The sequence below is a fragment of the Diabrotica undecimpunctata genome, chromosome 2, assembly GCF_040954645.1.
Source record: "Diabrotica undecimpunctata isolate CICGRU chromosome 2, icDiaUnde3, whole genome shotgun sequence".
Classification (NCBI taxonomy): Eukaryota; Metazoa; Arthropoda; class Insecta; order Coleoptera; family Chrysomelidae; genus Diabrotica; species Diabrotica undecimpunctata.
The window spans coordinates 37351434-37378766 of record NC_092804.1 but is presented as its reverse complement, the minus strand read 5'-3'; the positions used below and the strand labels follow the sequence as shown (position 1 = coordinate 37378766).

Genomic DNA, 27333 nt, shown 5'->3' with positions numbered 1-27333 from the left:
GTTTGTATAGATTTAAATATAATAATTTTTGAAACTTAGTGTTCTAGCTCTGATTTCTAATATTGAATCAAAGTATTTTTCAATTCATGTAATTCTATTAAAATATTCGTACTATATTTTAGGAAATGAATTTGAGTACCCGTCAGTATTGCTTATTTAAGGTGTGCCCCCCATAGTTTTCGTTATCAAGAAAGTGTATCTTGCGGACATTAAATAGATGCGGCAACACTGCATGGCACTCATCGCCGCTTATTTCCAGCAGTCGCTGACGTACTATAGTGCCGCGCCGCGCGTGTTAGTTCCATTGATACTTTTATGTTTTTGGACGGAAATTTCTCAAATTATTTGAGTTTTTGTTGATTGTTTTTTAGTTTACGGTTACTTTTAAGAACGCCCAAATGTCGAGGAATCCGAAGTAAGTATTCTTACGTTAGAAAACCATTTTTTTAACGAGAAACGTTTTTTATTATGTATGTGTATTGTTAAATCAACAATTTGTATGAGTGCGAGTGAGCACTGCCTAGACGTGAGATATCAACGGTGCCAACGTTGTTATCGAACTTTTTTTCAAAATAATTCTTGCATTTCTACACACAGATATTAAGTAACTTATCATTTTTTCGACATTTTTGAAAAAGCCGAAAGCGATAGTAAACAATCTTTCACCTTGAGTTTAAAATTTCCATTCATAGAATGTATCCAGTCATGATGAGGTCATTGGCACTGTTATTTTCCTTCTGCTTCAGAATGTGACAAGCATGGGTGTATGCTAATCGGGATCGTCGGGTATATTATTAAAATTCATCATCTTTTTTTGTCAATGCTCATAACTGTCAACAGTAAATAATCTCTGACCACTTGTTGAATGTGTTTACGAAAATGTACTATTTTTTAAAAGATTAGTTTATATTTGTGCATCAAAATGTCATTGATTCGTAGGTATAGAAAAATACCTCCCATTAAGACTCCTGCGTTTTTTATCAAAGCTCATCAGTTTTCATAGCGAGATATTTATAATAGTAACCAGTATCTCTCACTATAGTAGTAGCTTTTAATCTGTATACCGTAAGCGATAAATGAATTACATTGTTTTCTGTGTAAAGAAAGGCAGGTATTTTACATAAGTATTCTTCTTGATTTGCCTGTTCTAATTGAAGCTTGATATTAGTGAATTCTTTCTAAAAAAACTGTCTTGTGTTTATTCTTTTATAACCAATTGCAGACGATTATATTTGTAATTTCTCAAAAAGCTGTCAATATTGTCTGCTTTTTGATTAGCACGCATATTTTAGTTCTTTTCCTTCCGTCAAATTTCCCTTACCTCGACTAGGTATATTCCGATTTTACCATTGATCTACTCATTTGGTGTAATTGAGCAAATGCCAAACATGAGAGGAATAAATAATAACGTCTTAATTTAATCTAGCTGTATCGAAGTCTCACATATGTACATTGTCAAAGGGGAGGGATAAAATTTGTTTCCAACTGCACAAGATTAGCAAGATGAAATTGGTATTAGGGATTCCAGTGTGGTCTGTTCAGTTTTATTTCGGACTTTTTGTCGAACCTGAGACTCTCCATCTCCATCGGCGGCTGGATTTGTGGTACAGAATTTTTCAGGCCTTCAAATTGAGTTATGTATTTTTGGTTATTATGAACACGGGAATGTCCCCACTTGTGGAAGCACAAGCCATGTGATGTCTCACTAAACTAAACTCTTAAAACAGTGAGGCATCACTCTAATGCCGCACATTTTCTGTAGGAACACCGTGGCATATATACACAGCTATATAAATTACATTATAAGTTGCACTAGGTGGTCCAAGGTGCAAAATAATATTTCCTGATTGGATGTGAGACAGTGTTTACGAAAGATATGGAAATTATAAAACTTTATGAAAAAATAAAAGATTTTATTCGGAATATGCAACAATAATTATAATATAACACCTTATTATTTTAAAACAGCTGAGAAACATGTGTTGAGAAAAAACAAGAAGTAAAATATGTTTTCTGCATTCATTGTACAAAAATTTAGAACGAGAACACTTGTTTTGAGCTTCCTTCCGTCCCAATTCATTCTTCATTATGACATAGCAAATTTAGCAAACCGCGCGTTTTTTCTTCTTTCTACAAGCTCATGGCTGTATTGGTGTTTTCGTTGAGATTAGTTTCAATGACGGACATTTCATCCATTAGTTCCCCAGCGTCTTCTGTTTTGAACCTTATTATAGTCAATCTGGTTTGTGTAACCTGTGTATATGTTACGAGCAATTTCCGAAATTGGATAATCCTAGCATTGTACGGAAAATCTTGTCCACTTCTAGCATTGTACCCCTTTACTGTACAATCTCCGAAATAGACATAATCGTCGGACTTTGTATAAAAGAATTACTGTACAATGTTCGAATTTCAATAAGTAGCCATTTGTCAAAGTTTGGGAGAATATGACAGATATCGATTCACAAACATCTTCCCTATATTATAGTCTAGTGATGTACCTATCTCTTGAAGCTTTATAATGTTTCACTCACATTATTACTCTATTGCAGAACAAATTCTTATTATTTATATTTTAGTTTGACACAGCCTTTTATCACATTGACGATTCGAAAAAGAAGAACTCTATACATAAATAGAAAATATAAAAATATCAAATAATTAATAAGAAATTTTCGATTTTTGATTTGGTGTGTCGCTTGTCAATAATAATCAAGACGAATCCATGAGCGTTTCAATAATCATTTTTAATTTTGATCATTTCGGACATTGTACAGTTTGGGGGTACAATGCTAGAACTGGACAATAATTTCCGTACAATGCTAGGATTGTCCAATTTTGGGCTTTGCTCGTAACATATATACAATATGAGCATTCACCAAGGCACTACCAAACTATAATTCTGTGCCTAATTTCCTGTACCATTTATTCCCTCGTTTCAAGCAATATGAATACGCTTTTTTTTTATCTAAGAGATCAATAAAAGATTTTGGATCATTATAATCAACAATCATTTTGGACTTTTCAGTTTCTTTGCCTTTATGTAGACGTTTCAACATTTCATCTCCGTACTTTGTAATAATCATCAAGACATCCCTGTCACACCATTTTTTTAAAATTACAATTCCGGAATTACTTTCTAGTGCAATTTTTTCATTTTTTTTATGTTTTTTTCTTAACAAAAAGGTGAGTTGTGTGCAGCTGAGCAGTGTGCGGGCAAGGTTTACGCTCGTATAATAATTATCTGTGAAGAGAATACGACCACTATCTAACAATTCTTACATAAGTGTACCCTCGTACTAATCGTACTAATAACCATAAGGTACCGTCGTCTCGTCAATACAGACGTTTTCTCTAAGTGAATATTTGCAAGTAATTGCTCAAAACGATTTATAGATATTTTGTGTCTTGTATTAGTAACAAATAGGTAATTTCTGCTCCAATAATCGCGTAATCGTGGAGTTTTTAGCAATCCCATCCATATAGTTACCCCAAAGAATATTTCCATTTGTTTTCTAGTTGCCATTTTTTACAGCCATGTATATGTTGAACTGCTTATAAATTCATTTGATCAACTACTTATATAATTGATCAAGTCAATTCACAAATAGTTTGTAAAACAAATACGGAGTTTCTATAAAATCGTTGTTATACTAGTCGTACCACAGCGTTCTCACTATTCTGCGGAAAATTTTTCAACTTGGAAGTGTCAACTTCGCTCCATAATAAATCTGAACTCTCAAATTCTGTGACAACAGCAAATGCCGAAATCACAGTTTCTAATACCATATAATTTTCTCAGTTTCCTAGGAATTTCTTTGGATAAACTTAAAGTCTTTTCTTTTTTTTTCGTATGAACCCATCGAAAAACTCATACATTCATACAACAAACGTACGCAAAGAGCACCGAACAATGGACACGCTGTCGAGACAAACAAATTTATAGTGAGAAATGCGGAAAGGCATCCACGACATCCGTCTTATTTACCGGAGTTGAACGTGTTAAACGGCAAACTACAGTAAGTCATTAATTTTAACTGAAACACCCTGTATTTTGTAACTTTAATGAAAAAAGAAATCAACTGTCTTGGGGATTCTTATATTTAAAGTTAACACTTTTGGAGAATTTATGGTTTAATGTTAAACGTAAGACATATTTATTGTTTTATTTTAGCAGGCCGTGTATGTCATAATTGTCATTATTTGTGGTTATTGGCTTTTTTACAAATAGCTCGTTTTGAATTTAAACAATGAAGATTGCGTAAATTTACGTTTAATACATTATATCTTTAACCTAAAAAAGTAGTTATGAGAAAATAAAAACTTTAAAAAAATTATTTAACTTTAATTTTTATTATAAAAATGGAGAGCCACAACCTAGTTATCTATGATCGTACAAAAGACAATAAATTCCCATTGCTCCCGAAAACCACGTATTCTTCTTAAATGCTTATTTACTTAGCTCCAGTAATGCAAATTTCGCTCCAGTAATGCCTATTAAACGTTTCGTTTTTTTTTTTGTAAAGCTTGTATGTATCTTCAGAATTATTAACTTTAGGTATAGGAAACCCTAATACCATTTGAAAGACAATTTCTTTTTTCGCTTAAATTATCAAATACAGGGTGTTTCATTTTAAATGATTGAATTACTGTGGTTTGAAGAGTAAAGAAATGGCTTATCATTTGTGAACACCCTGTATTTAGAAATTTAATTTCGATGTAAATTTTCAAAGAACTTTATCTACTTTTTGTGTTCCCAGATTTTCAAGACATCGTGTTTGTAAATGGAATATTAACCTTGAAAAGATTCGATCTATCAAAATTTTTGAGAAAAGATGAATATCTTAAAAAAATATAAAGTTTTGTCCTATGGTACCTTATACAAATTTTGCCTAGAATTTTATGCAAAACCTAAAGTGCAATAATAACAGGGTGTTGTTTTAAGTTCGTCATAACTTGTAATTCTCATAAACCAATTTTCATGAACATCGTGTAAATAGTTTCCTATATATAGATAGTGTAAGCTCGTCGTGAAACACTTTGTAGACAACTCATTCGAATTACGGCATTATTGTAATGAACTCTTATCTACTACACTCATTAAGAATCAATCTAGCTATAGCCAGCTCATACGCGCTGGAATGTAAATGTAGAGACCAAGAGTCTTAAATTATTATGAAATAATTATATACCCTATCAAGTGTACACATTGATTAACTTTACATTTTAACTGTGTAGGTATGTAATAAGTCAATTTAATTTACGTTATTATGATAAAATTTTTAGACATCTATTCAGGTGCATAATAAATGCAATAGGTTAATATTTGTCAAAATTTAAGGCTGATTTGTCTTCTTTATTTTATTTTATTTTTAATCCAATTTTTAGAATTTTTTGGACAAACTGTAGACAAAATGACCAATTTTAACTTTAGCCCAGTCTGGTTATGCAAAAATCATCGATTTCACGGCAAAATTTTTCGCAGATATCTGAAGCTTTTAAGACATAGGTGGGGGTTACCAGATGACGGATAGATGAAAAAGTACTCGTATTTTAACCTTGCGTTTTTTTTTTAACAATAATTTATGGCCAAAATTTGATTTTTTGTCTATAAGTTTTTTCCCTTATATTTTATATAAACAATAATTATATCATTTTTGTATATCAAGAATATTTTTATTTTCCCGTTTTTTAAATTAAAATTGATAAATAATTTACGGAGATATTTGCAAAAAAGCAGTTTTTTGCACTAATTTATAAATTTTATTATTTTTTTTATTAACAAAATAAAATGTTATTAATACATTTAAACATCGAGGAATTATCGACATTTAAATTTGTGCGAAAATTCCCCCCGATCGGTCAAATAGTTTAAAAGTTATTTAATTTATTTATCTCTGAGGCTAAATATTTAAACCATTGAACTTGCTCTATTAATGATGATACACATTTAGCAAATTTCATAGGATTCTTTAAGACTTAAACTATCTCAGAAGTTAAATGCATATTGCGTTTTCATCGAAATTATTTACAAAATAAACGTTTGAAAAAGGGGTATGTTTTTTACTTATAAACAATTGTAATAACTTCTATATTTTTCAAGCTACAGACTTGTACGTACAACCATTGGATAGCTGGTTAAAAAACTCACAGTTAAAAAAAACCTATGACCAATAGGAACGAAGTTGGGGACTGTTTTTTAAAAAATCATATATTTATAAATCATATGTTTATAAACATTAAGAAGTAAAATTTGCACAAATGTTGAATGAAAATCCTGCCAATCATAATTTCATATCCTGGGTATTTATATTTATCTACGACTTTTACTTCTTGCTTACCAATGCTGATATTCTGGTTGGGTACCAAATTTATCATCATTTTTGTTTTCGTGATGTTTGTATTTAAACCTACATTTTCCGTAGCCACAACAAGTTCCTATACTATCTCTCTTACCATTCCTAACTCCTCAGCTATTATGACTATATCATCGGCGAAACGTAAGTTGTTCAGATATTCTCCATCTATTTTTGTTCCCTTTGTTAGCCAAATTTGACATTGGGTCTCCTTGTCTAACAGGGAACGTTGCTAGTTCCAGTTCTTACCTATTATATTATTTATTAAAGTATCAAGGAAATATATAAAGTTATTTTCAAGTTGGTTTGGCAGTTCTGACAGTGTTTTTATTCTTGTACCTATTAATTATGAAATCAATAAGGTAATGGCACCAGTAGTGGACAGGGCACCTATAGGTGACACTTATGAAATAAATTCAATCAAATAAGGGTTAAAATTACAGAAATCTTCTCTGGCATAAATTTAATTCTTTGCTGTTAGTGCCATCTATCAGTGAGCATTAAAAGTAGTTTGCTATTTCTGAATCCAAGATGGCTATTAATTGTTTTCACAAGTAGATGCATGGTCCTATCGTCTTAAAGTTTTTTTGTTAGTAGAGTGACTAAAAGGTAAGAAAACATTATTAATATTTTTTGGTACTTTTTATTTAAGTTTAGACATATTAAGAACTAATGCTAGTGGGGGTTGGAAGTTATTTTCTTATTTATTAATAAATTTTAGTAAATAACCTTGAAATAAACCAGATACAAGGGGTGTCATCTTTAGGTAACTAGAATTCATGTAAAATTTTTTTGACACCAGTACATGACACCCAGTGTCAGGTATTGGTTACAATCGGAAAATGTGGGTTCCAATACGTGACAGCTTTTTTTTGTTATAGATTTAAAAGGATGCCAAAAAAAATATTACAATACAGTCATGAAGATATGGAAGCAGCTTTGGTAGATTGCCGAAATGGAATGCCTACGGCAACCTCTGCCAGACTCCATAAAGTTCCACGAGTTACCTTACTCTACAATTTGAAAGGCAAAAATCCAGTAGAAAGAAGAATGGGTCCAAATCCAATATTTACTGCAGAGGAAGAAAATAGGCTAGTGCAGTGGATAATATCAATGGCAAGTCGAAAATTCCCAATTACAAGAAGCATTTTAATCGTAAGTGCTAGAAAATTGGCGATAGAATTAAGTAAACCTCTGAACTTAAAAAACTACAAAATTGGAAAGAAATGGTATTACGGATTTTTAAAAAGGCATCCAGAAATTTCTCAAAGAGTTTGCCAAAATCTTACCAGCAGCAGAAAAAATGTAACTGAACAACAAATTAAAAACTGGTTCACTGAAGTTTACGATTATCTCTCAGAATCAAATTATTGTGATATCCTCAAAGACCCTACCAGGGTCTTTAATGCTGACGAATCAGCCTTTTTTTTAAATCCAAAAGGACAAAAAATTCTAGCAAAAAGAGGTGACCGATCTGTCTACCAAGCTGTTGGAAATGATGAGAAAGAGTGTCTTACTGTTTTGGTAGCATGTAATGCTGCAGGTAGTGTTGGTCCACCAATGGTCATATTCCGATATGTAAGAATTCCAGCAGTTCTGGCGGAGAGTGTACCAAAACAGTGGGGAATAGGTCGCTCAGAGAGCGGATGGATGACTGCTGAAGGATTTTTTGAATATATCACCAATGTGTTTTTCCTTGGCTGACAGAAGTTGCCAAAATACCTTTGCCCATTATTTTATTTGTGGATGGACACTCATCCCACCTGACTTTGCCTCTAAGTAATTTTTGTATTGATAAGGGTATAATATTAATCGCATTATTTCCAAATTCAACCCACTTGTTACAGCCACTGGATGTAGCTATATTTAAATCTCTAAAGGGTACCTGGAAAGAAAATGTTTTGGAATGGAGATTAGAAAACAATATGTCTGAATTAAAAAAACATAATTTTGCACCACTGCTAGAAAAAATTATAAATTCAAAGATTACACCAGACATTGCAAAAAATGGTTTTCGTAAATGCGGTTTGGTGCCATGGAACCCAAATGCAGTGGATTATACTAAAATTACACCACCTACTGAAGAGAATAATCTGCTTCAAGAACCAATTCAAAATTTAGCTCTGGAAGAAAACTTAGGCAACGTAGATTGGATATCCTTTAAGTTAACATTAAGCAAACTTATTGGCGAACAAAAAGTTTCAGATTTTGTGAGAGGTATTCAGAACAATGAAGACAAATCACTATTTAAAATTTGGGAGAAAGTTTGCGATTATGTGACATCATCTCAAAAATATCAAGAACGGACATTTGTTGATGATCAGACAGTACAAAACGTGACAATTATGGAAAGACTGGAAAACGTAGAAGAAAAAGAAAATATACCTGATAAATTAGAAAATATAATAGATGTATCAGTTATTCACTCGACACCTGTAAAAGATTCTACTCCTGAAAAAATTCCAATAGTAACATCAACACCAGTTAACATAAACATTAACATAGAAGCAGGTCAGTATGTTCCATCACCTTTTAAAAGGGCCTTATTCTGGCCGGAAACGAGCAAGGAATCTTTAAATAAAAGGAAAAGAAAAGAAAAGATACCATCTGTTGTGACCTCTGATTCATGGCAAGAATACAATAAAAAGAAACAACAAGTAAAAGAAGAACAGGAAAAAATTAAAATTGAGAGAAAAAAAAAGAGAGAAGAAGCTAAGGCTGAAAAAATATTAAAAAAGAAAAAGAATAAGATTGAGTCAGCATCAGAAGATAGTGATGTTAGTGACATAGAGTATGCAGAGTCTGAAAATTCTGGATGGAATGAGGATTTCGAAGATACAGGTGCTGAAGATATACAAAAGCTAATCACAATAGAAAATTTAAGTGAACTACAAAGTGGTGATTTCATTCTAGTGTCATTTATGGGAGGGAAAAGAAATTCCCAAAGATTTAAATATGTCTGCATTGTTCAGAAAAAATGCTCTAAGAACGAATTATTAGTTATGGGATGCAAATCTATTGATACTACAAAACAAACTTTTAAGGCTGTTGAGGATGATGTGTCCACAGTAGCTTTTAATCAAATTTTGGGAAAATTAGAAAATCCACAAGTGGTGCAATCTGGTGATAGGTTTAAATATGTTTTTCAAGCACCAGTTTCCGATTTGAAAGAAATGTTTTAAAATCTTGTAGTTTTTGTCATAAATAGAAGTTTTAATGTGTTTAAATTTAAGAAGTTATATATTCAGTAATTTTAGTTTTAAGTTTTTACATCTTTGTTTGAATAGGTATTATGTGCTTATTAATAATGCTGCATTTTCATATTTATATTTTAGTTTATTTAGGTGTCACCTATAGGGTTCTTGTGTTGTCATCAACTGGTGACCTTCAATTTTTATCTGTCATCTATAGGGGAACATGTATTTTATCAAAAAACATTAAAAATAAAATCTTAAATAAACAACTTTTCGATTTTTTTAAAGATATTTATAAAAAATAAGTAGTAATAGTCACACTGAAATGTTCTCTTGTGACTTTCTTCATCTATCTTAGTCAGTAAAAAATTATAAGTTAATTTGTAATCTAAGAATGTCAGGTACTGGTGCCAACCAATACACTGCAACCACTGCTTCACATAAACTGTTATTGTATCATAATGATGTATGTATTAACTAAATATGTTCGACCTTTTTTACGATTTTCGGACTAAAATATGCTGCGTTTTTCTTTTATATAGAAACTCATCGTTTTTAAATGGCTAAATAATTATCAGTTTCTCTCTTTTCTCTTTTATGCTGTTCAGAAATTCATTTGATTTTCGTTTCATATATTTTTTTCCATAGTTCTATAATTCTTAAGATTATTTTAAAGAGACATTTAGATCTGTGGTACTATTCGTCCATGTTTTTGTTCTCTCAAATAATTAAAAGTCACAAGAGACGTTTACCTGCACTAAACTATTGTAAATGTTCTGAATAAACTATTCATGGTACCAAAAATAGTGACATAAATACCTCCTGTTGCTTTTTTCCAGGTATATTCCTACAAACTTCTGTACAATTTTTAGAATGTTATTTTTGTGGTCTTTTGATCCCTTGTTATTTAAGGAGATCATAAAATGTTGATAGAGAGAGAGAATGTTGAAAGCAGAACTGTGGATTTACTGGTTTTAAATAGAACATAATAATCATATACTTTTGTTGAAATAATTGCACAAGATACACAATGATTTAAAATAAAATATTGCTACAATAAATTACTCTGCCAATAAAATTTTGGTAACTGAACTCTGGTGCTATTGATCTAATGTAATACTTATTGGACTCATTAAAAGGCCCACTGTGGCAATGACATAAGTCACCAATAGAATGCTCTTTTTTTAGTAAACCTAAAAGAAAATATTCAGTTCGTTATATAGGGATTCTACAACAAATGTTTGACGAGTGGTAAAAGTCAGCGAAGAAAACGGCCATATTAACATAAAAAAACATTTCATGAACACTGATCACTAAACCACAACAACGCCAAGAAAGCTTTTAACTTTAACCCTTAAGTACTCTAATGGCACCTGATACGCGCCAAGCGGTATTTAATTTGCAATATCTTTTTTTATTTATTTTCGTGTGGACTTCTGTACTCCTCAACATATATTTGACAACTACGACACTATTAATCAGATAATTTATTTCCTTTCACAAATGTAAACAAATAAATGGAAATATGCATGAGTTGGTGTTCCAGAGACGCTATGCGGATAATTATGATTGCAAAAATTATCACTGGGACATATATGACTCAGGAATTTTTGTATCGTATGTTGTAATTTTATGGGATTCCCAGCTAAATATTTCTCAGATACGTAGATAAATAAAATAATAAAATGACACGTAAAAGGAAAATTTTTGTATCGTATGTTGTAATTTTATGGGATTCCCAGCTAAATATTTCTCAGATACGTAGATAAATAAAATAATAAAATGACACGTAAAAGGAAATGTTCCTTACTCGTGTTGAGTTAGAAAAACTTCTTATATTATGACGACGACGATGAATTTAGTGATATCTAAGTCAATTCTGTAAGTAATTTAGAATCAGATCATGAACTTTTACAGCCATGATAGCAATCCTATAAATGAAATATATAGTGAAAGTGATGATAATGATAAATTTCAATTTGATGACTTTTATATCGGTAAGTTGTTTCTGATTTCAATAAAACCTTTGTCAGTTTATGACCCTTTTAGGAAAAGATATGGTTTCAAAATGGAGTACAATACCACTTTCAACTTCTCGAACAAGAAGTCTTTCAATATATTGATGCATGAGTTGTAGAGGACCTGCAAACAATGTAAAGAATGTCGCTTAAGCGACAATTGCCCAATTTTTAAATAAATAAGGATGCATGGCTCGTCAGAGAAAATGAAATAAAATACTTTATTGGACTTCTTATTCTAGCGGGAATCATGCATTCCTCTCGCTTGAATTTCAAAGATTTATTTTCGGAAAATGACATAGCTGGCGAATTTTTTTATACTGTAATGACTTACCAAAGATTTTTATTTATTTTCGCTACATTAGATTTAATGACATCCGAATTCGTCAAGAACGTCTTGCAACTGATAGATGAACGCCGATTAGACAACTCTGATAATATTGTGAGCAAATTTTAGTAAGTTTTTCTCACTTTAAGCTAGGAGGTTTTCGGGGGCATTGTAGATTTCATCAGTATATTCCTTCGAAACCCAACTCTTATGGAATAAAACTGTTTGCAATGTCTGAAGCAAGGAACTTTAATACAATGAATATGGAGGTTTACTTGGGAACGCAACTCTAAGGTCCATATAGTTTTCAATAGTCCGGAGCATATTGCGTTACGTTTAATTCAACCCGTTAATAAAAGTGTAAGAGTTATACAATATATACCAGCGTACAATTGGCAAATCGTTTATTAGCTAAAAATGAACTAACTTTAATCGGAATCCTGCGCAAGAATAGAGAAGAGATTCCTGCTTTATTTTTACCAAACAAGATCAGAGAATTAAAAGCACAAAATGTGGATTCTCAAAAACAATCACATTGTTAGCTTATGTTTCTAAGGGATCTAAAAGGGTTCTTCTAGTATCAACAATGCACCACGATTCTGCAATTGATAATAAAACTGGCGAGTAAAAAAACCTGAGGTACTTCCATTTTTTAATATGTCTAAAGGAGGAGTGAATACAACTGTGCTACATATAATGTGGGGAGAAGAACAAGAAGGTGGCCTTATGCAGAGAAGAAATTTTTGAAACAGCTGGGAAAGGAGCTAGTAAAACAGCATCAAAAAAAAAATTTTAAGGTCCGCAACTTCCAAGAAAAATTAGAAGACTAATTTCTGAACGGTTAGAGATAAAGCCGGAAGTTGATGAACTGCCGACCACAGCTAAACGAAAAAGATGCTGCATATCTCCGAAATCAAGAAATCGGCATTTCAAACAAATATGTTTAAACTGCAGAAAAAACGTCTGAATGTTACAAGATATTAGCTTCTTCTCTTATTTTTTGTTTATTGTTTGACGTTTTTGAAAAATAAAATTTTATATGTACAAATAAAACATTTTTTGCTGTATAAAATCAAAATAAAACAATAATATTCTATTGCCTCAATACTAAACCCTGTTGCCTGTGAGAGGTCATGCGAGCACTTGTGTATGTAAAATCCAAATGAGTACTTAAAGATTAAGAATAGATGAGAATTAATAAATAAACTATAAATAAATAAGAATAAATAAACTCCCAAAATAGATTAGGATTAGAATAATAATCAATGAAAATAATGAGTGCTCCGAAGAAATTGAAGCTAACATAGGGCAAACAAGAAATATATCAAATTAACAAATTTAATATGGGATTACAGAAGAATACTGAGAATAAGCCGGATTTATTGAATTACGAATGTCAATATTTGCAATAAGTGGGAAAATAAAATGCAGTGTGTGTTTCATTCTTCCGTTCTATTTTGCTCAGATTTCAGATATATGCGAATTTTTGTTTCGGCTTTGAGATATTTGATTATATCCATATTATCTCGTTACATCCTTCTGTTGTCATCTCTTTCTTCATTTCTTTCCCAATATTGTTGTCACTTCACTTTCGTTAATTGTTCTATCATTTGGTATTCAATCCCAAGTTTGCACCTTATTGGTTCTTTGTATTGAAGAAAAAGAAGAAAGATATTACATTCTTTGTAGATCGTCTTAATTCTCTTCTACACAACTTCGTCGTCTGTCTAACAGCATACTATTTTTATTTCATTGTTTCCTATTTGGTATCCGTTTTCTTTTTTTACTTCTTTTAGATTAAATATTAATGGGCTAAATGCGTCTTCCTATCCAATTCCATTTATTGGTTCAATGAGGCACTGAAGAAATGGAGGAAATCATGTTCTGGAATGTGTATACCATTAAACGACGAAAGAACATATATACGCTTCATATCGCGGACGATCAAGTAGCCATCGCACAGGACCAGGAAGATCTGCAATTCATGACAAAGCGATTAATACAGGAATTCGAGCGATGGGGACTAAATGTTAAACTTAACAAAACCGAAATACATGTGCATAGGAGGAGTTGAAAACGATGAACTAATCTTAGAAGATTGAAATGTAACTTCGTCATGTTCCGAATATATCTATTTGGGGGATAAATATGGAAAGAAATGGACTTCTCTCTCTCTCTCTCTCTCTCTCTCTCTCTCTCTCTCTCTCTCTCTCTCTCTCTCTCTCTCTCTCTCTCTCTCTCTCTCTCTCTCTCTCTCTCTCTCTCTCTCTCTCTCTCTCTCTCTCTATCTCTATCTCTATCTCTATCTCTATCTCTATCTCTATCTCTATCTCTATCTCTATCTCTATCTCTATCTCTATCTCTATCTCTATCTCTATCTCTATCTCTATCTCTATCTCTATCTCTATCTCTATCTCTATCTCTATCTCTATCTCTATCTCTATCTCTCTCTCTCTCTCTCTCTATCTCTCTCTCTATCTCTCTCTCTATCTCTCTCTCTCTCTCTCTCTCTCTCTCTCTCTCTCTCTCTCTCTCTCTCTCCAGCGCTACAGCCCAAATCGGGCCTTGGCCTCCAACCTTGTCGGTCCCGCGCCGATCTTCTCCAGGTTCTCACGTCTAGCAAATTTTGCGCGTCCGCTGCCACTTCATCCTCCCATCTTTTCCGTGGACTTCCTTTTGGTCTTGCGCCCTGCATTTTACTATCAAGGGCTCTTTTCGGCAATCTTTCTGTCTCCTTTTTTACCAAATGACCAGCCCAGCGAAGTCTCTGAAGTTTAACGAATTCTGAGATCGGTGTCTCTTTGAACAGTTGGTAGAGTTCGTGGTTATACCTGGATATCCATATTCCGTTTTCTTTAATAGGTTCAAATATCTTTCTTAGGACTTTTCTTTCGAAGACTTCCAGTTTTCTTTTTGTCTCTTCTGGCATCACCCATGTCTCGCATCCATAACATACTATTGGTCTGATAATATTTTTGTAGACCCTGATTTTCGATCTCCAGTGTGTGTTTTTGGAGTGAAACACATGATCGAGTGAAAAATAAGCTTTGTTTCCCTTTACTTAAGAAATGGACGCATAATCGAAATCTAAGAACGAATCATAAAAGGTAAAAAAATGAGCACTAAACGCACTAATCTGGTCAAAAACTGTCACAAAAAAAGATATAGCTTTATAAGAGCATTTTTAAAAGCGTGAAACTAATGAAACCTGGTAACTTAGAGAACGGGACAAAAACTCCTTGTTCTGAAAATTGACTTTTGACATTTACAGAGAATGACAAACCATCGCCTACCGAAGGTAATATTGGATTGGCAGCCACCTGAGCAAAAAAAAAACGAGGAAGACCAAAAACAGTATGGTTTGACTCCAAAAGGCAATGTCAGAGAGAGAGATCTACGACCGGGAGACTGGGTCGATAGATGGAGACGGAACAGGAAGGCGCAGGACGCTATAAACCAGACATTATATATAGTTCAATGCCTACTATTTGTGTTGTATAAATTTACCAATAATGTTTGTTCTCTATCACTTGTTTGGCATCCCGTGGTACTTGACTGTCGCATAGTAGGATTATTGCATCCGATAGCCATACTCTGTCGAAGGCATTTTCTAAGTCTATAAAACGTTGGTAACAGCTTATTTTTTGTTACACTTTTGTTAATCGTTGCATAATCGTAAACAGAGTTATTTCTCCAGGAAATCATAATGATGGTTCTCCTTTCCTCACGTATTATTGATAATTTTAAGATCCTATTAAAGGTGGTTGTTAACTACTGTATCAGCTGTGGTCAGACATTTTTTACATAAGTACATACTTGTTTGCTATTCTACCTTTCCCCTGAATTTTTATATTTTTCAGTTTAATTGTCTCTTCTATTATCATCATCATTCTGGCTTTATAACCCTGCGTGGGTCCTAGCCTCCTCAAGAATTTCTCTCCAGTCGTCCCTATCCATCGCCTTTCTCCGCCAAGCACGTATTCCCATATTTCTCATGTCTTCATCGATGTTATCAAGAAACCTTGTTCTGGGTCTTCTTCTCTGACCAATGGGTCTATCAAGGATCGTTTTTCTAGCTGGGTCATTTTGTTCCATCCGCATTACATGCGCTTTCCACCTCAGATGTCCTATCTTAATATGTTTTACAATATCTGGTTCCTGGTATATTCTATAAAGTTCGAAGTTGTATCGCCTTAGTATTTTTCTTTCGAAACATCCTAACATGTTCAGAGTTTTGTTAGAGTCCAGGTCTCTGAACCATATGTTGGGACTGGGCGTATTATTGTTTTGTAGAGTTTTATTTTTGTATTTCTCGATATAATTGTGGATTCAAGGAGAAGATTGAGCCTAAACTAGCATCTGTCGGCCGTGCAAATTCTGCGGTAGTATTATTTTTAGTGTTAAGGAGCGCCCCTAGGTATACAAATTCTCGTTCACTGCTTCGATACGTCGTTTTCTATAACAAGTGGTCGTAGGATTCGTGGTTGCGTGCTTATTTTCATATACTTCGTTTTGTTGGTGTTTCATTATTAAACCCATTTTTGTAGCTGATTCTTTTAATGCTACATACGCCTCTCGTACAGCGTTTTTCGTTCTCCCAACAATATTGATATCATCAGCATAAGCAAGGATTTGTACTGATTTATTATATAATGAACCAATGGTTGTGATTTGTTTCATACGTTTTCCAGAGCCAGTTTGAACAGTATACAGGAGAGAGGGTATCCCTGGCGCAGCCCGTTATTTGTTTTAAAAGGTTCAGACAGTTCTTCCTGAATTCGTACTCTACATTTAGTTTTGTTAAATTTACCAACTGATTTGGTATTCCTAGCTCTTTCATTGCTTTGAACATGTCTTTTCTATTCACAGAGTCGTAGGCTGCTTTGTAGTCTATAAATATGTGATGAGTATCTATGCCACATTCCTTCCTTCTTGTTTATTTGTATTAATTCGTTTGATAACTTGCTTCAAATTAGAATACTTGAGAAAATAAGTGGAAAAAATTATCGTAACTATGACAAAAAAACTGGAATAGACAAGGTGGTTAAAAAAACTATTGTCGATAATCTGGAACAAAGGTATTACTTCTTAACCATAGAAGACGAAAAGAGGTCATTGATATTAAATATCAATTAGAAATATCTTATTAGAGACATGCAAATCATTGAAAACTCGAATAAAGTAAGGAAGGTAGAGTTGGATGTAGATTCGTTTACTGGAATAGAATAATGGAGCTGTTAGCGCACATAAGTAAACGATAAATTAATTTTTTCGAGTGTACCGTAGCTATAGAGTGTATCTTAGCTATAAAACAATTTGTAGTAAAGTATGTAAGGTCTTTGGTTATATGGTGTCTGTGCAGGTCTATTTAACAAGATATTTTGTAGATACGGTTTACAGTTACTAGTAGATTGATGTTTGCAGATAAAAAAAAAACTTTTTTATATTATTTCTTTATTCAATTAATTTTTGTAAAATGTAAATTTCGCTTCTCTGATCTTGTATTATAGTTGCCAGATACATAAATGGGTAATTCCAATAACAAATAAAATGTGTACATGTAACTGGCGTCTTGAAATTTATTTCATGCCCACATACCAAAAGTTGCCTGTTCGTCGGTCTCATAAGAACGAAGCGGGTCTGATAAAATAGAAGGAAATTAGTGAGTCATTCACAATCGTCAGTGCGTTCACCTAATACGAATACAGGGAGCGTTGTTCGTTCTGCAATTTATTTCTTAATTTATTTATTTGTTAATAATAATTGTAATCGTTATAATTTGCAGCTAAAATCTACAAGGCTTCTGTAACAAATAGTAAAGGTGTTTATTTAGAAATACTAAACAGATAGAGTTGTACGATTTTCTGACAGTTTATGGGAAATGAATCGGACATTTTCACTGTCGATTTATCACTGTTATTCGTTCTGTTGTAGAAATAGGCCTCCTTTGAAAGTAGATTTTTTTTACTAGTAGTTTTTATCAGTTTTTTGCAAGTCAATTGAAAACATGATAACAACAATTCTTCATTTTAGTTCCAATTTATTTTGGTTTTCATATGTTTTGCTAAATTTTCAAAGGAGTTTTTTTAATTTCATTTAGTGTTTTTCCTTAAAAGGAACCATTCAGCAGCAAGAAAATCGAAATATGTCAAAATCTGAATGCATTAAAATTGTTACTCTTCGGCGAAGAAGGATACACTCAAGTTGAACTCGCTGAAAGGTTTAATGTCACTCAGTCAATCATTTCAAGAGGTTTAACACGTTTGTTGTCACTGGGAGTAACTCAAGAAGAGCTGGTCAAGGCCGCACAAGGGTACAACTCATGATCAAAACCGATTCTTGAGACTTCGTACACTGGGACAAATGTTTGTTACCAGTTCCTCTCGAAAACAAATTTTTTAACCATTACAATTTTAATATCTATATCCATATATCCATCTAATAGCCAAAATACGACAAGACTTGCGTAAATGACCTGCGCCCTGGAAGGGCACCCACTGATCCAGTATTTACCAGAGATTGCATTTTACTCGTGAACATGTTTGTAATAATGAAGATTGTGGAGGAATATTATTTACCGATGAATCCAGTCGCTTTTACGGAAAATCGACTACATCATTATTTAGAGCTGCTGTCAATAAAGTCACGATAGCGAATATGGTACCCAACATGATATCCAACGATCGATAACGGTCAACAAACTAGAAGAAGATGAATCCAGATACTGCCTCTTTTCTCATGACGGGCGAAATAGAGTATACAGAAGACCTGAGGAACACCAAGCACAGTGTAACAGTGTAGGAACTGTACAGTATAGTGGCGGTTCACTAATGGTGTGTGGTGGGATTAATTTAGAAACTCGTACGCGTCGTTTAAAAATTACAAATTGGAGGTCAAGACCAGACAAACATAATAGAGGAAGACCACCTACACGTTGGGCTGACGACATCAGGCGTATCATCAAAAATCGGCAACAAAGATCACAAAATCGTAAAGAGTGGAGGAGTTTAAGGGAGGCCTATGTCCAGCAGTGGACGTGATAAATGAAGGTATGATGATGATGACACGGCGTTACTTCGTATAGATAGGGAACGGGTTACAGCACAAAGGTACATTACAGACATTTTAGAAGAACATATCCTGGCATTTGCACCATTTATTGGGGTGAATTTCATGCATTCATGCATAATAATGCCAGACATATTGCCAGAATTGTGCAGCGATATCTTCAGTAGGTTGGAATTCTAGCCATGGTTTGGCTTGCAAGAAGTCCCGACCTCAACCCAATAGAACATGTTTGGGATATCCTGGGGAGACGACTACAACAACTACATAACTCACCAAACATGTTAAATCAACTATTTTTGCAATCGGTTTAAATTTGGGGTCAAATTGATGAATATGAAATAAGAATAGTAATTCTTAGTATGAGAGATCGCCAGAGGAGGCAATACTCGCATTTAATTTAATTTTTTTGATCTTTTTTATGATGTCAATTAGTCTTATTCTTACTCTGTCTTATTAGACATTCTTACAAAAAAACGGGTATGGCAGTCCAGTGGGACTGCCGGTGGATATTACACTTCTATACACGCATTCGCCGTTACAAATTTATTTGGGAGTCAATCTGCACAATCATTACATATGTAATTCTATAGGTAAGACATAGCAGAAAGAGAAACAGAATTAATAACAACTTACTAACAATGAAGGATTGAATCAATATTTTGATGAAAATGTATATTTTTATTTTCATATATGTATGAAAGGAGTTGAATGCAAAAATTTTTTTACACATACTCTGCAGTAAAATTCATTGTTTATTTTGTTATTAATATAATAATACAATACAAATTAAACTGCAATATTCATAAGTATTTAAAAATGACAATAATGTAATAATAATAATAAAAAAGTCCTCCCCGACTGGGAATCGAACCCCGGTCTCCCGCTTGACAGGCGGGGATACTGACTACTATGCTACCGAGGACATGACACAAAGATATTTCAAAATTGACAGTTCTGGATCATACAGTGATTTATTGAGATTATTATTTTGAAATACAAAAGACTAATATAATTATGAACATTTAATAAATAATACAAAACATCACATAAATAATAATATTAATAAATATTTTATTATATGTATAATATTATATGTATATATATCTTTATATAATATATATAATATTAAATTATATATACAAAAGGAACATTTTTATATTCGAGAGAGGAAGAGAGAGAAAATATATCTTCTGTCTCTCTCTTACTCATTATCTTACATATGTAATGATTTTACAGATTCACTCCCATACAAATTTCCAACGTGGAGCGCGCGTATAGAAGTATAACTTCAAAAAAAAACAAAATATTTTATTTTAGTTGTTCTAAAACCAACCTTGTGATAAAGCCATCTACTAGTTATTTGGGCTCGCATTTTGGCCGTAATTATTAGTTTTCCATACATCCTCATTATTTTGTATTTGTTCGTCTTTTCCAAATATTCTCTGCCATCTGTATTCCTCCAAAATTTTTCTGCGCACCTTCCTTTACCAGATCAGTTTTTTTCCTTCTTCTGGTTCATAATCCACGTTTTTCTGTGATACATCACCGTGGGTCTGAATATTGTTTTGTAGACTCATAATTTACAGTCTTGACACATTTTTTGCTTTCATTATTGAATTTAGTGACCCTACTGCTCGGCTCCCCTTCATTAAGTCACTTTTTCAATACTTAGACAGTCTCCGCTCCTTTCGTTTTGATACATTTCCTATCATATGTATATATTGCATTTTTTCCTGGGTACAAGTTTTATCCTCTTATTTGCATATATTGCATTTTTTTCTGGGGATAAGTTTTCGGTGGGTAAAAACATCTTTTGAAGGTAAAAATTATTTTACTACCAGAGGCGTAACAACACGTGGATAAATGTCTTAAACAGAAATTTATCCTCATAGTTTTCGCATTTCGCTTTGTCACTTTTTTTGTAGATAAGACAAATAAGAACGCTATTCCATTGTTTCGGCATTTCTTCCTTTTGCCAAACTGCTAATGTCAACTGAAATATTCTTTCAGTTTTTCGCCGCCTTCCTTAAAACTCTCAGCTGGGATACCACTTTCTCCTGCACTTTCGTTATTTTTTAGGTCTCTTATTATTACTTTAACTTCATTTAACGTTGGTTCCTCGCACGTCTCTTCTTCATCTTCTTGTCAATTCTCATTTCCCTCTAGTTCCTCTTGTTGGTCTGTATTTAATAGATCTTCGAATTTTCCGCACATCTGTTTAATTTTTCTGTTGTTCCTCCTACAAATAAACCTTCTTTGTTTCTGCAATACTTTGTATTATTCTTCTTAGTTACTCTGGATTTCTTAACTTTTTGGTAGAAATTGTTTACAACAAAGTTTTAGGTAGGGAAGGTTATGCACCGACGCTATATTTATAGTTACACAAGTGCAAGAGAAATCATTAGAATACAACAATCCGGCATATTTATGTTTCGTGGATGAGAAGAAGGCATTCCACAGTCTAAAATTAAAGGACGTTATCCACTCATTATACGGAAGAGAGATGCCTCTAGGAATAATCAAAACGATCGAAAATATCTACAAGAACAACACGAAAGTAGAAGAAAAACTGACTCAATTGAAGCTGGCCGTGGGATAACACAGGGGTATTCCATGAAACCCCGATTCTTCAACCTGATGATGAATGAAATAATAAAAAAAGTAAGAACTAAAACAGGATACCAAATTATGGGAGAAAAACAAAACACAACATGCAGACAACGTAATACTACTCTCTCAAAGTGAAGATGATTTACAACGTATGCTGCACCAATTTAATATAACCACCAGAAAATTTAACATGTTAATTTTCCCAAAAAAAGGCAAAATGCATGGTTATAACAGCAAATTTACTGAGATGTAAATTGGAGCTGGAAGGTCAGATAATAAAACAAGTGATGGAGTTTTAATATCTAGGCATCACATTATCTAGTTACGAAAAGCTCGAAACGGGAGTGGAAGATCAAGTAAATATAGCAAACAGATCCGCAGGTTGCCTGAATGAAACAATATGAAGAAATAAAAATGTAGAGAAAGAAATGATAGGTAGAATTTATAACAGAGTCATCAGACCAATAATGATATACGCGGCAGAAACACGACTTGACAGAGAGGACAAGAAGAATGCCAGAAATATCAGAAATGATAACCCTTAGAAAAATCGATTTTAATACACTATGGGTCTCACCATCTATTACAGAGCTAGAAGTACAGATATACGACGGATATGAAGGTGGACTGTATAAGAAATAGAAGAGTATATTGGAAGTGAGACGGCGAGAGACGGTTCTGCAATAGGAAAAACGATCAGTGGGAACGATGAAAGATGAAACGACCACTTACTGGAGGCACATTGAAAAACAGACAGTCATGTCTACACAAAAAGAAGAAGACATTAATAAATTCAGTCTTGAGATATTTTTTTAATTAAAAACTACTCTTTTTTGATATTTTGGTGTATCCATATCCATGCTATTTGTGTCCACTGTGTATGATATCAGTTATTTTTATTATGTTCGACTTATCAACATTTTATTATTCTCCTACTCTAATGATTCTTCGAATTCTTTTTGGATAATTCATTGTTTGTTTATAAACTTTGTTTATGACCGTATTTATCTAAAACAGATTTTCTAGAACGTTAATAAAACTTCCTCTAGGCAAATAATACAGTTCCGGAAATGGTCTGAATCGTCTCTGCTTTTTTATCTCTGGCGCTCTCTCTCCACGATAAAGCAAAAGCCATGTATATACCTAATCGGGGCGATAAGGCGTATCTTATCGGGTGTAAATACATAGTTGATGTCTCTTTAATCATTTTTCGTTGGTTTTGTGTTCAAACGAATTCTTTAATATTCATAAATTACTATAAGGTACCTAGTTAACGTACTCTTTTTATATTCAAATTGGGTTTTTATCTTTGCTTTTTCAAGTCATTAGTTAAAATGTTAAAAAGCTAGAATATATATGATTTTCTACAGTGCGGTTGTCATTTATTTATATTATTTATTGCTTTATTTTAGATAGACAAACAATTTTAAATACATCAACATTTGAATGTAATGAATATAAACCAGGATACATTTTTATTTCTAGCAGTGGATGGACCACTTTGTACATGTCTTTTGAATTATCCGTATTGATAACTACAGTTGGTTCAGTATAAATCCCGATACACGTCAGAGATCTAACATTGTTGCCAAATTACAAAAATATTCCTGAATTCATTTTAAATCAAATACATCACATAATTATTGTAGAGGTGGATTATACAACAAAACAAATTAATATTTAATGTAAATAAATAAAAAAATTACAAATAAAAAACAAGAATTAAGTAAAAATCTTACGTTAAAAACAATTTGAGCCGCTTTTGTAGTATAAAGAAGTAAAAGACAATAACAAAACACTTTTTTCATTTCTTATTTACTTTGAAATGTTTTGTTACAACTAGATTTTCTCTTTTTTCGTCAGCTTTATTTAAGTTTCAATTTTCTGATCGATACATTACAATTGTGCATATGATGGTTTTATATAATTTGCGAACAATGTAAAAAAAATCAATTTATTGACTATATCTGGTTAAAGGATTCAAACAACAATCCGTTTTATTTGCCAATCACGATGGCAATTTTCTAGCTAAAAGTTTTATTTCACGAGGTTACATTCACTGCTACTTTTCCATAATGGCAAGGTTAGGAATTATGAAAATAACACGCCGAATTTGAAAGCAGGTTTTAAGACTTTCTGCTCAATGGAGGTTGGCTACTGCAATTGCAAACTCTTATTTGTCTTATCAAATCAACACCGTATCATCGGCGTATCTGATGCTGTTGATATTTACTCCATTCACCTTGACTCCATCCTTGGAATCCTCCAGTGCCTCTTTAAATAAAAACTCGGAATGAAGATTAAGCGACAAGGGTGACAAAACACATCTTTGCCTAACTTCTCTCCTAATTTCTACTTCTGCGGACGTGGAACAGTACAAGATTTTTTGTAGTTTGATGTCCTTCCCATCTAAATCGACTTCTTGCAAACGTTCTAATAGTAGGTCATGTCCTACTTAACCAAATGCTTTTTCGAAGCCTATCAAGCATATGAATAAATCTTTCTGTTGGTCGTAGCATTTTTGGGCCAGAACTAGTAAACTGAACAGGGCTTCTCTCGTTTCTATGCCGGCTCTGAATCCAAACTGGTCGCCTCCCATGATTTTTTCGCACTTTTTATAGATTCGGTTAAGTACGATTTTGAATAGGACTTTTACTGCATAAGGCTTATCAGACAGAAGTTGTTGCAGTATTGTGGGTTTGACTTTTTCGGTTGTGGGATTAATACTGATTCTGGTCAGTCTTAATGAATTTTTCCTGTATCATAAATGCGATTGAATAAAAGAACAAATATTTAGATGTTTTCTTCGCTGATTAATTTCATCTTTTTGGGTATCTGCACCTGGACTCTTATTCATTTTGAGTTGATGACGATGAACGATTATTATTACCATAGTAATAGAAATTTTTGTTCATGGTTTTAACTTTACCTGAACCTGGCCAAGTGACTTCACTCAAACCCAATATCTGTATTCCTAGACGTTTCATCTCGTGGCATGCGTTTGCGTGTTTTCCCTTTTCGAACAGACTTCTAACTTTTCATGTTGCACTTTTAAAGTTCGTATTTAAAATATTTAAGAGCTTAGGCCCAAAATTTCGGACCAATGCTTTTTAAATGCACTAATTTTTTTCGAATGCTGAAATTAAAAATCACACTTAATTTTCTCTTCTTTTTTACCCCTGTAACTTACTTAATTTAACATTATAGAGTTTTCAGGGACTTTCGGCCTTCGGTAATAATGCAATCATTCATTCTGCGTTTAAATTTTTCAAAAATAACTATCTCAGGAAAAAAATAAATGCATTTAAAAAGCACTATTTGCATTTAAAAAGCCCGAAATTTTGCACTATTCCTCCCGGGGATTCTTCACAGCACTTGATCATCTAAGATCTGCCGGGGACTAAGGCCGTTTCTGTTTTCGTTTTCATTGTAGTATTGGGAAATATTCACCAGAGTGGTTTCCCGTTGGTTTGTATTTTAACTGATCCTCCGGGTCAGACACTGCGTGCTAATTTTGGTCCACCCCGGGTATTTCATTATCCCGGTATCACCCATATCTGGGGGGCGTTCCCCTATCCGCCGCCTGGGGAGGCACTCTATGGAGGTCTAACAACCACACACGAGAATAAGAGTGAGAAGATTTAAGACTTTAGTGCAGTTAAAAAATATGTTTCGTATATCGATATTTTCATTATGCTTTTCAATGTGAACTGGGACGTAATGAAACCAAACCAGTAGCTTAGATTAATCGAACTACAATCTAATAATTATCTCAAACAATAATTACTTTTAAATGTTCAAGAATGCTAAATGGCTTGCCAAAATCACGTTTTCAAAATTTAATATCTCAGAATATTTCAGAAGATTTGTACAATGAATCTTCATATATTTTTTAAGTATCAAACTCAGAAAAAGCTGTACCAGCAACCCCATCATTTTACTCTTAAGAACAACTGTGTCCCAATTTGAACCAAATTATGACGAACTGTAATCAAAACACCTGCAGCTTCATACATTGGACTTTACATAGTTTAATTTTAATATTATGAAAGTGCTTTACTTGCTTGTATTTTATTAATGCAAAAAATTACGAACCTTCAAACTTTTTTTTGGTTTTTGGCCGGTACCAAAAAAGTTTTCCGTAACGCATATATCGGAGACAAATTTTCATTTTTGTCCAAGATTTTCTTCATTGTTCGCTGTCAGCTTCGAAATTTCAGGATAAAATACTCATAATCAAGAAACACCATGAAGATATTCCAATTATCATAGTTATACTCGGTAGTTCTAATAAATAAATTATCGTGTTTGAAAGAGAATCATTTCTGTGGTTAATTTTTATTCGACGACGAGCATGACCATATGTGTTAATGATTAAAGAGCATATTACTGTGCTATTACATTATACATATCACCATATTTCAAGGCCACAACTATCACGAGGAAAATACTGTATATTTAAATATGGAGCCATGGTGTGTGGTATAATAGTACAAATCCATTTTTGGAGTGTAAGTATGACATGAATTTAATAAGCGTACACCTTCCACGTGCCCATGTATAAACAATACAACAATTAAAGAAAATTACATAGAACTGGTTAGAAAAAAAATCAGTTATAATCTGGTAAGAGCCAGTCAAGAACCACAACAAACCATTTATCATGAATAACTGTAAAGAAAAAGTTACGCGAAGGTAAGGGTATCACTTTTATAATTTCTTTGTAATCGATTTACTAAGGAAGGCCTAGACGGATTCCTGACGAAGGCCTGACCGATAATTGGTTGCTCTAGTGCTTATCCTCTTTGGACGTTCACCACATTAATTCAATCAATTGTTTCATACAGAAAGAGAGGTACATCCGAAATATTCGAAGCCTGGTTTTTTTTTGTCAAAAATTGAACTGTTTAAAATACTTCCTGATATTACCGTACGACTTTTTCTTGGCACATTTAGATTAGAAGACAATACTTTTTCCTTTTGACTAGATTCAAATTTGCGTTAGTTATTTTACGAAAACAAAATGAAACACATTATATAACAGCATCATAAAAAGTATGCCAAATTAGTATTTGGCGTTGATGCCAAATAATATAGATAGAGTTAAAAACGGCAAACAAAACTTTAGCATAGACTGAAGAAGTAAAACGAATGGTACGGATGGCGAACAAATGTTATTTTGGACTAAATAAGCAGCCAAAAAAACCAAATTAACAATATACAGGGCACTCATCCTACCAGGGCTGACATATGGGTCAGAAACATGGACCATCTCCAAAACAGACCCAAATCGTCTTAATCGTTATTTAAGTTTCAATTTTCTGATCGATATATTACAATAATTGTGCATAATTATGATGGTTTTCTATAATTTGTGAACAATGTAAAAAAAACCAATTTATGGACTATATCTGGTTAAAGGATTCAAATAACATTTGTTCTATTTGCCAATCACGATGCCAATTTTCTAGCTAAAAGTTTTATTTCACGAGGTTAAATTCACTGCCGCTTTTACATAAAGGCAAGCTTTGGAATTATGAAGATATCTTCTAACTGAAGAAATTTCATGCCTAAAGTGCCCTCTCTTCGGTGGAGGTTGGTTACTACGATTACAAACTCTTATCTGTCTTATAAAATCAACACTATATCATCAGCATATCTGATGCTGTTGATATTTACTCCATCCTTGGAATCCTCCAGTGCATTTTTAAATAGAAACTCGGAACAAAGATTAAATAGCAAAAGTGACAAAACACATC

At 33.0% G+C, this 27333-nt stretch overlaps 1 protein-coding gene across 6 annotated transcripts in view; it reads left to right on the top strand.

The window, feature by feature from the left end:
* Imp (IGF-II mRNA-binding protein) overlaps window positions 1-27333 on the top strand; it is a 318650-nt gene that overhangs the window by 224522 nt on the left and 66795 nt on the right. The window contains exon 1 of one of the 6 annotated variants that reach the window (XM_072522678.1): window positions 255-415. The exons of the other annotated variants lie outside the window; for them this stretch is intronic. Coding sequence (XP_072378779.1) covers window positions 399-415 — 17 coding nt within the window. The 5' untranslated portion in view covers window positions 255-398. Of the gene's footprint in view, window positions 1-254; window positions 416-27333 lie in introns of those variants that run through there. 6 annotated transcript variants of the gene reach the window in all.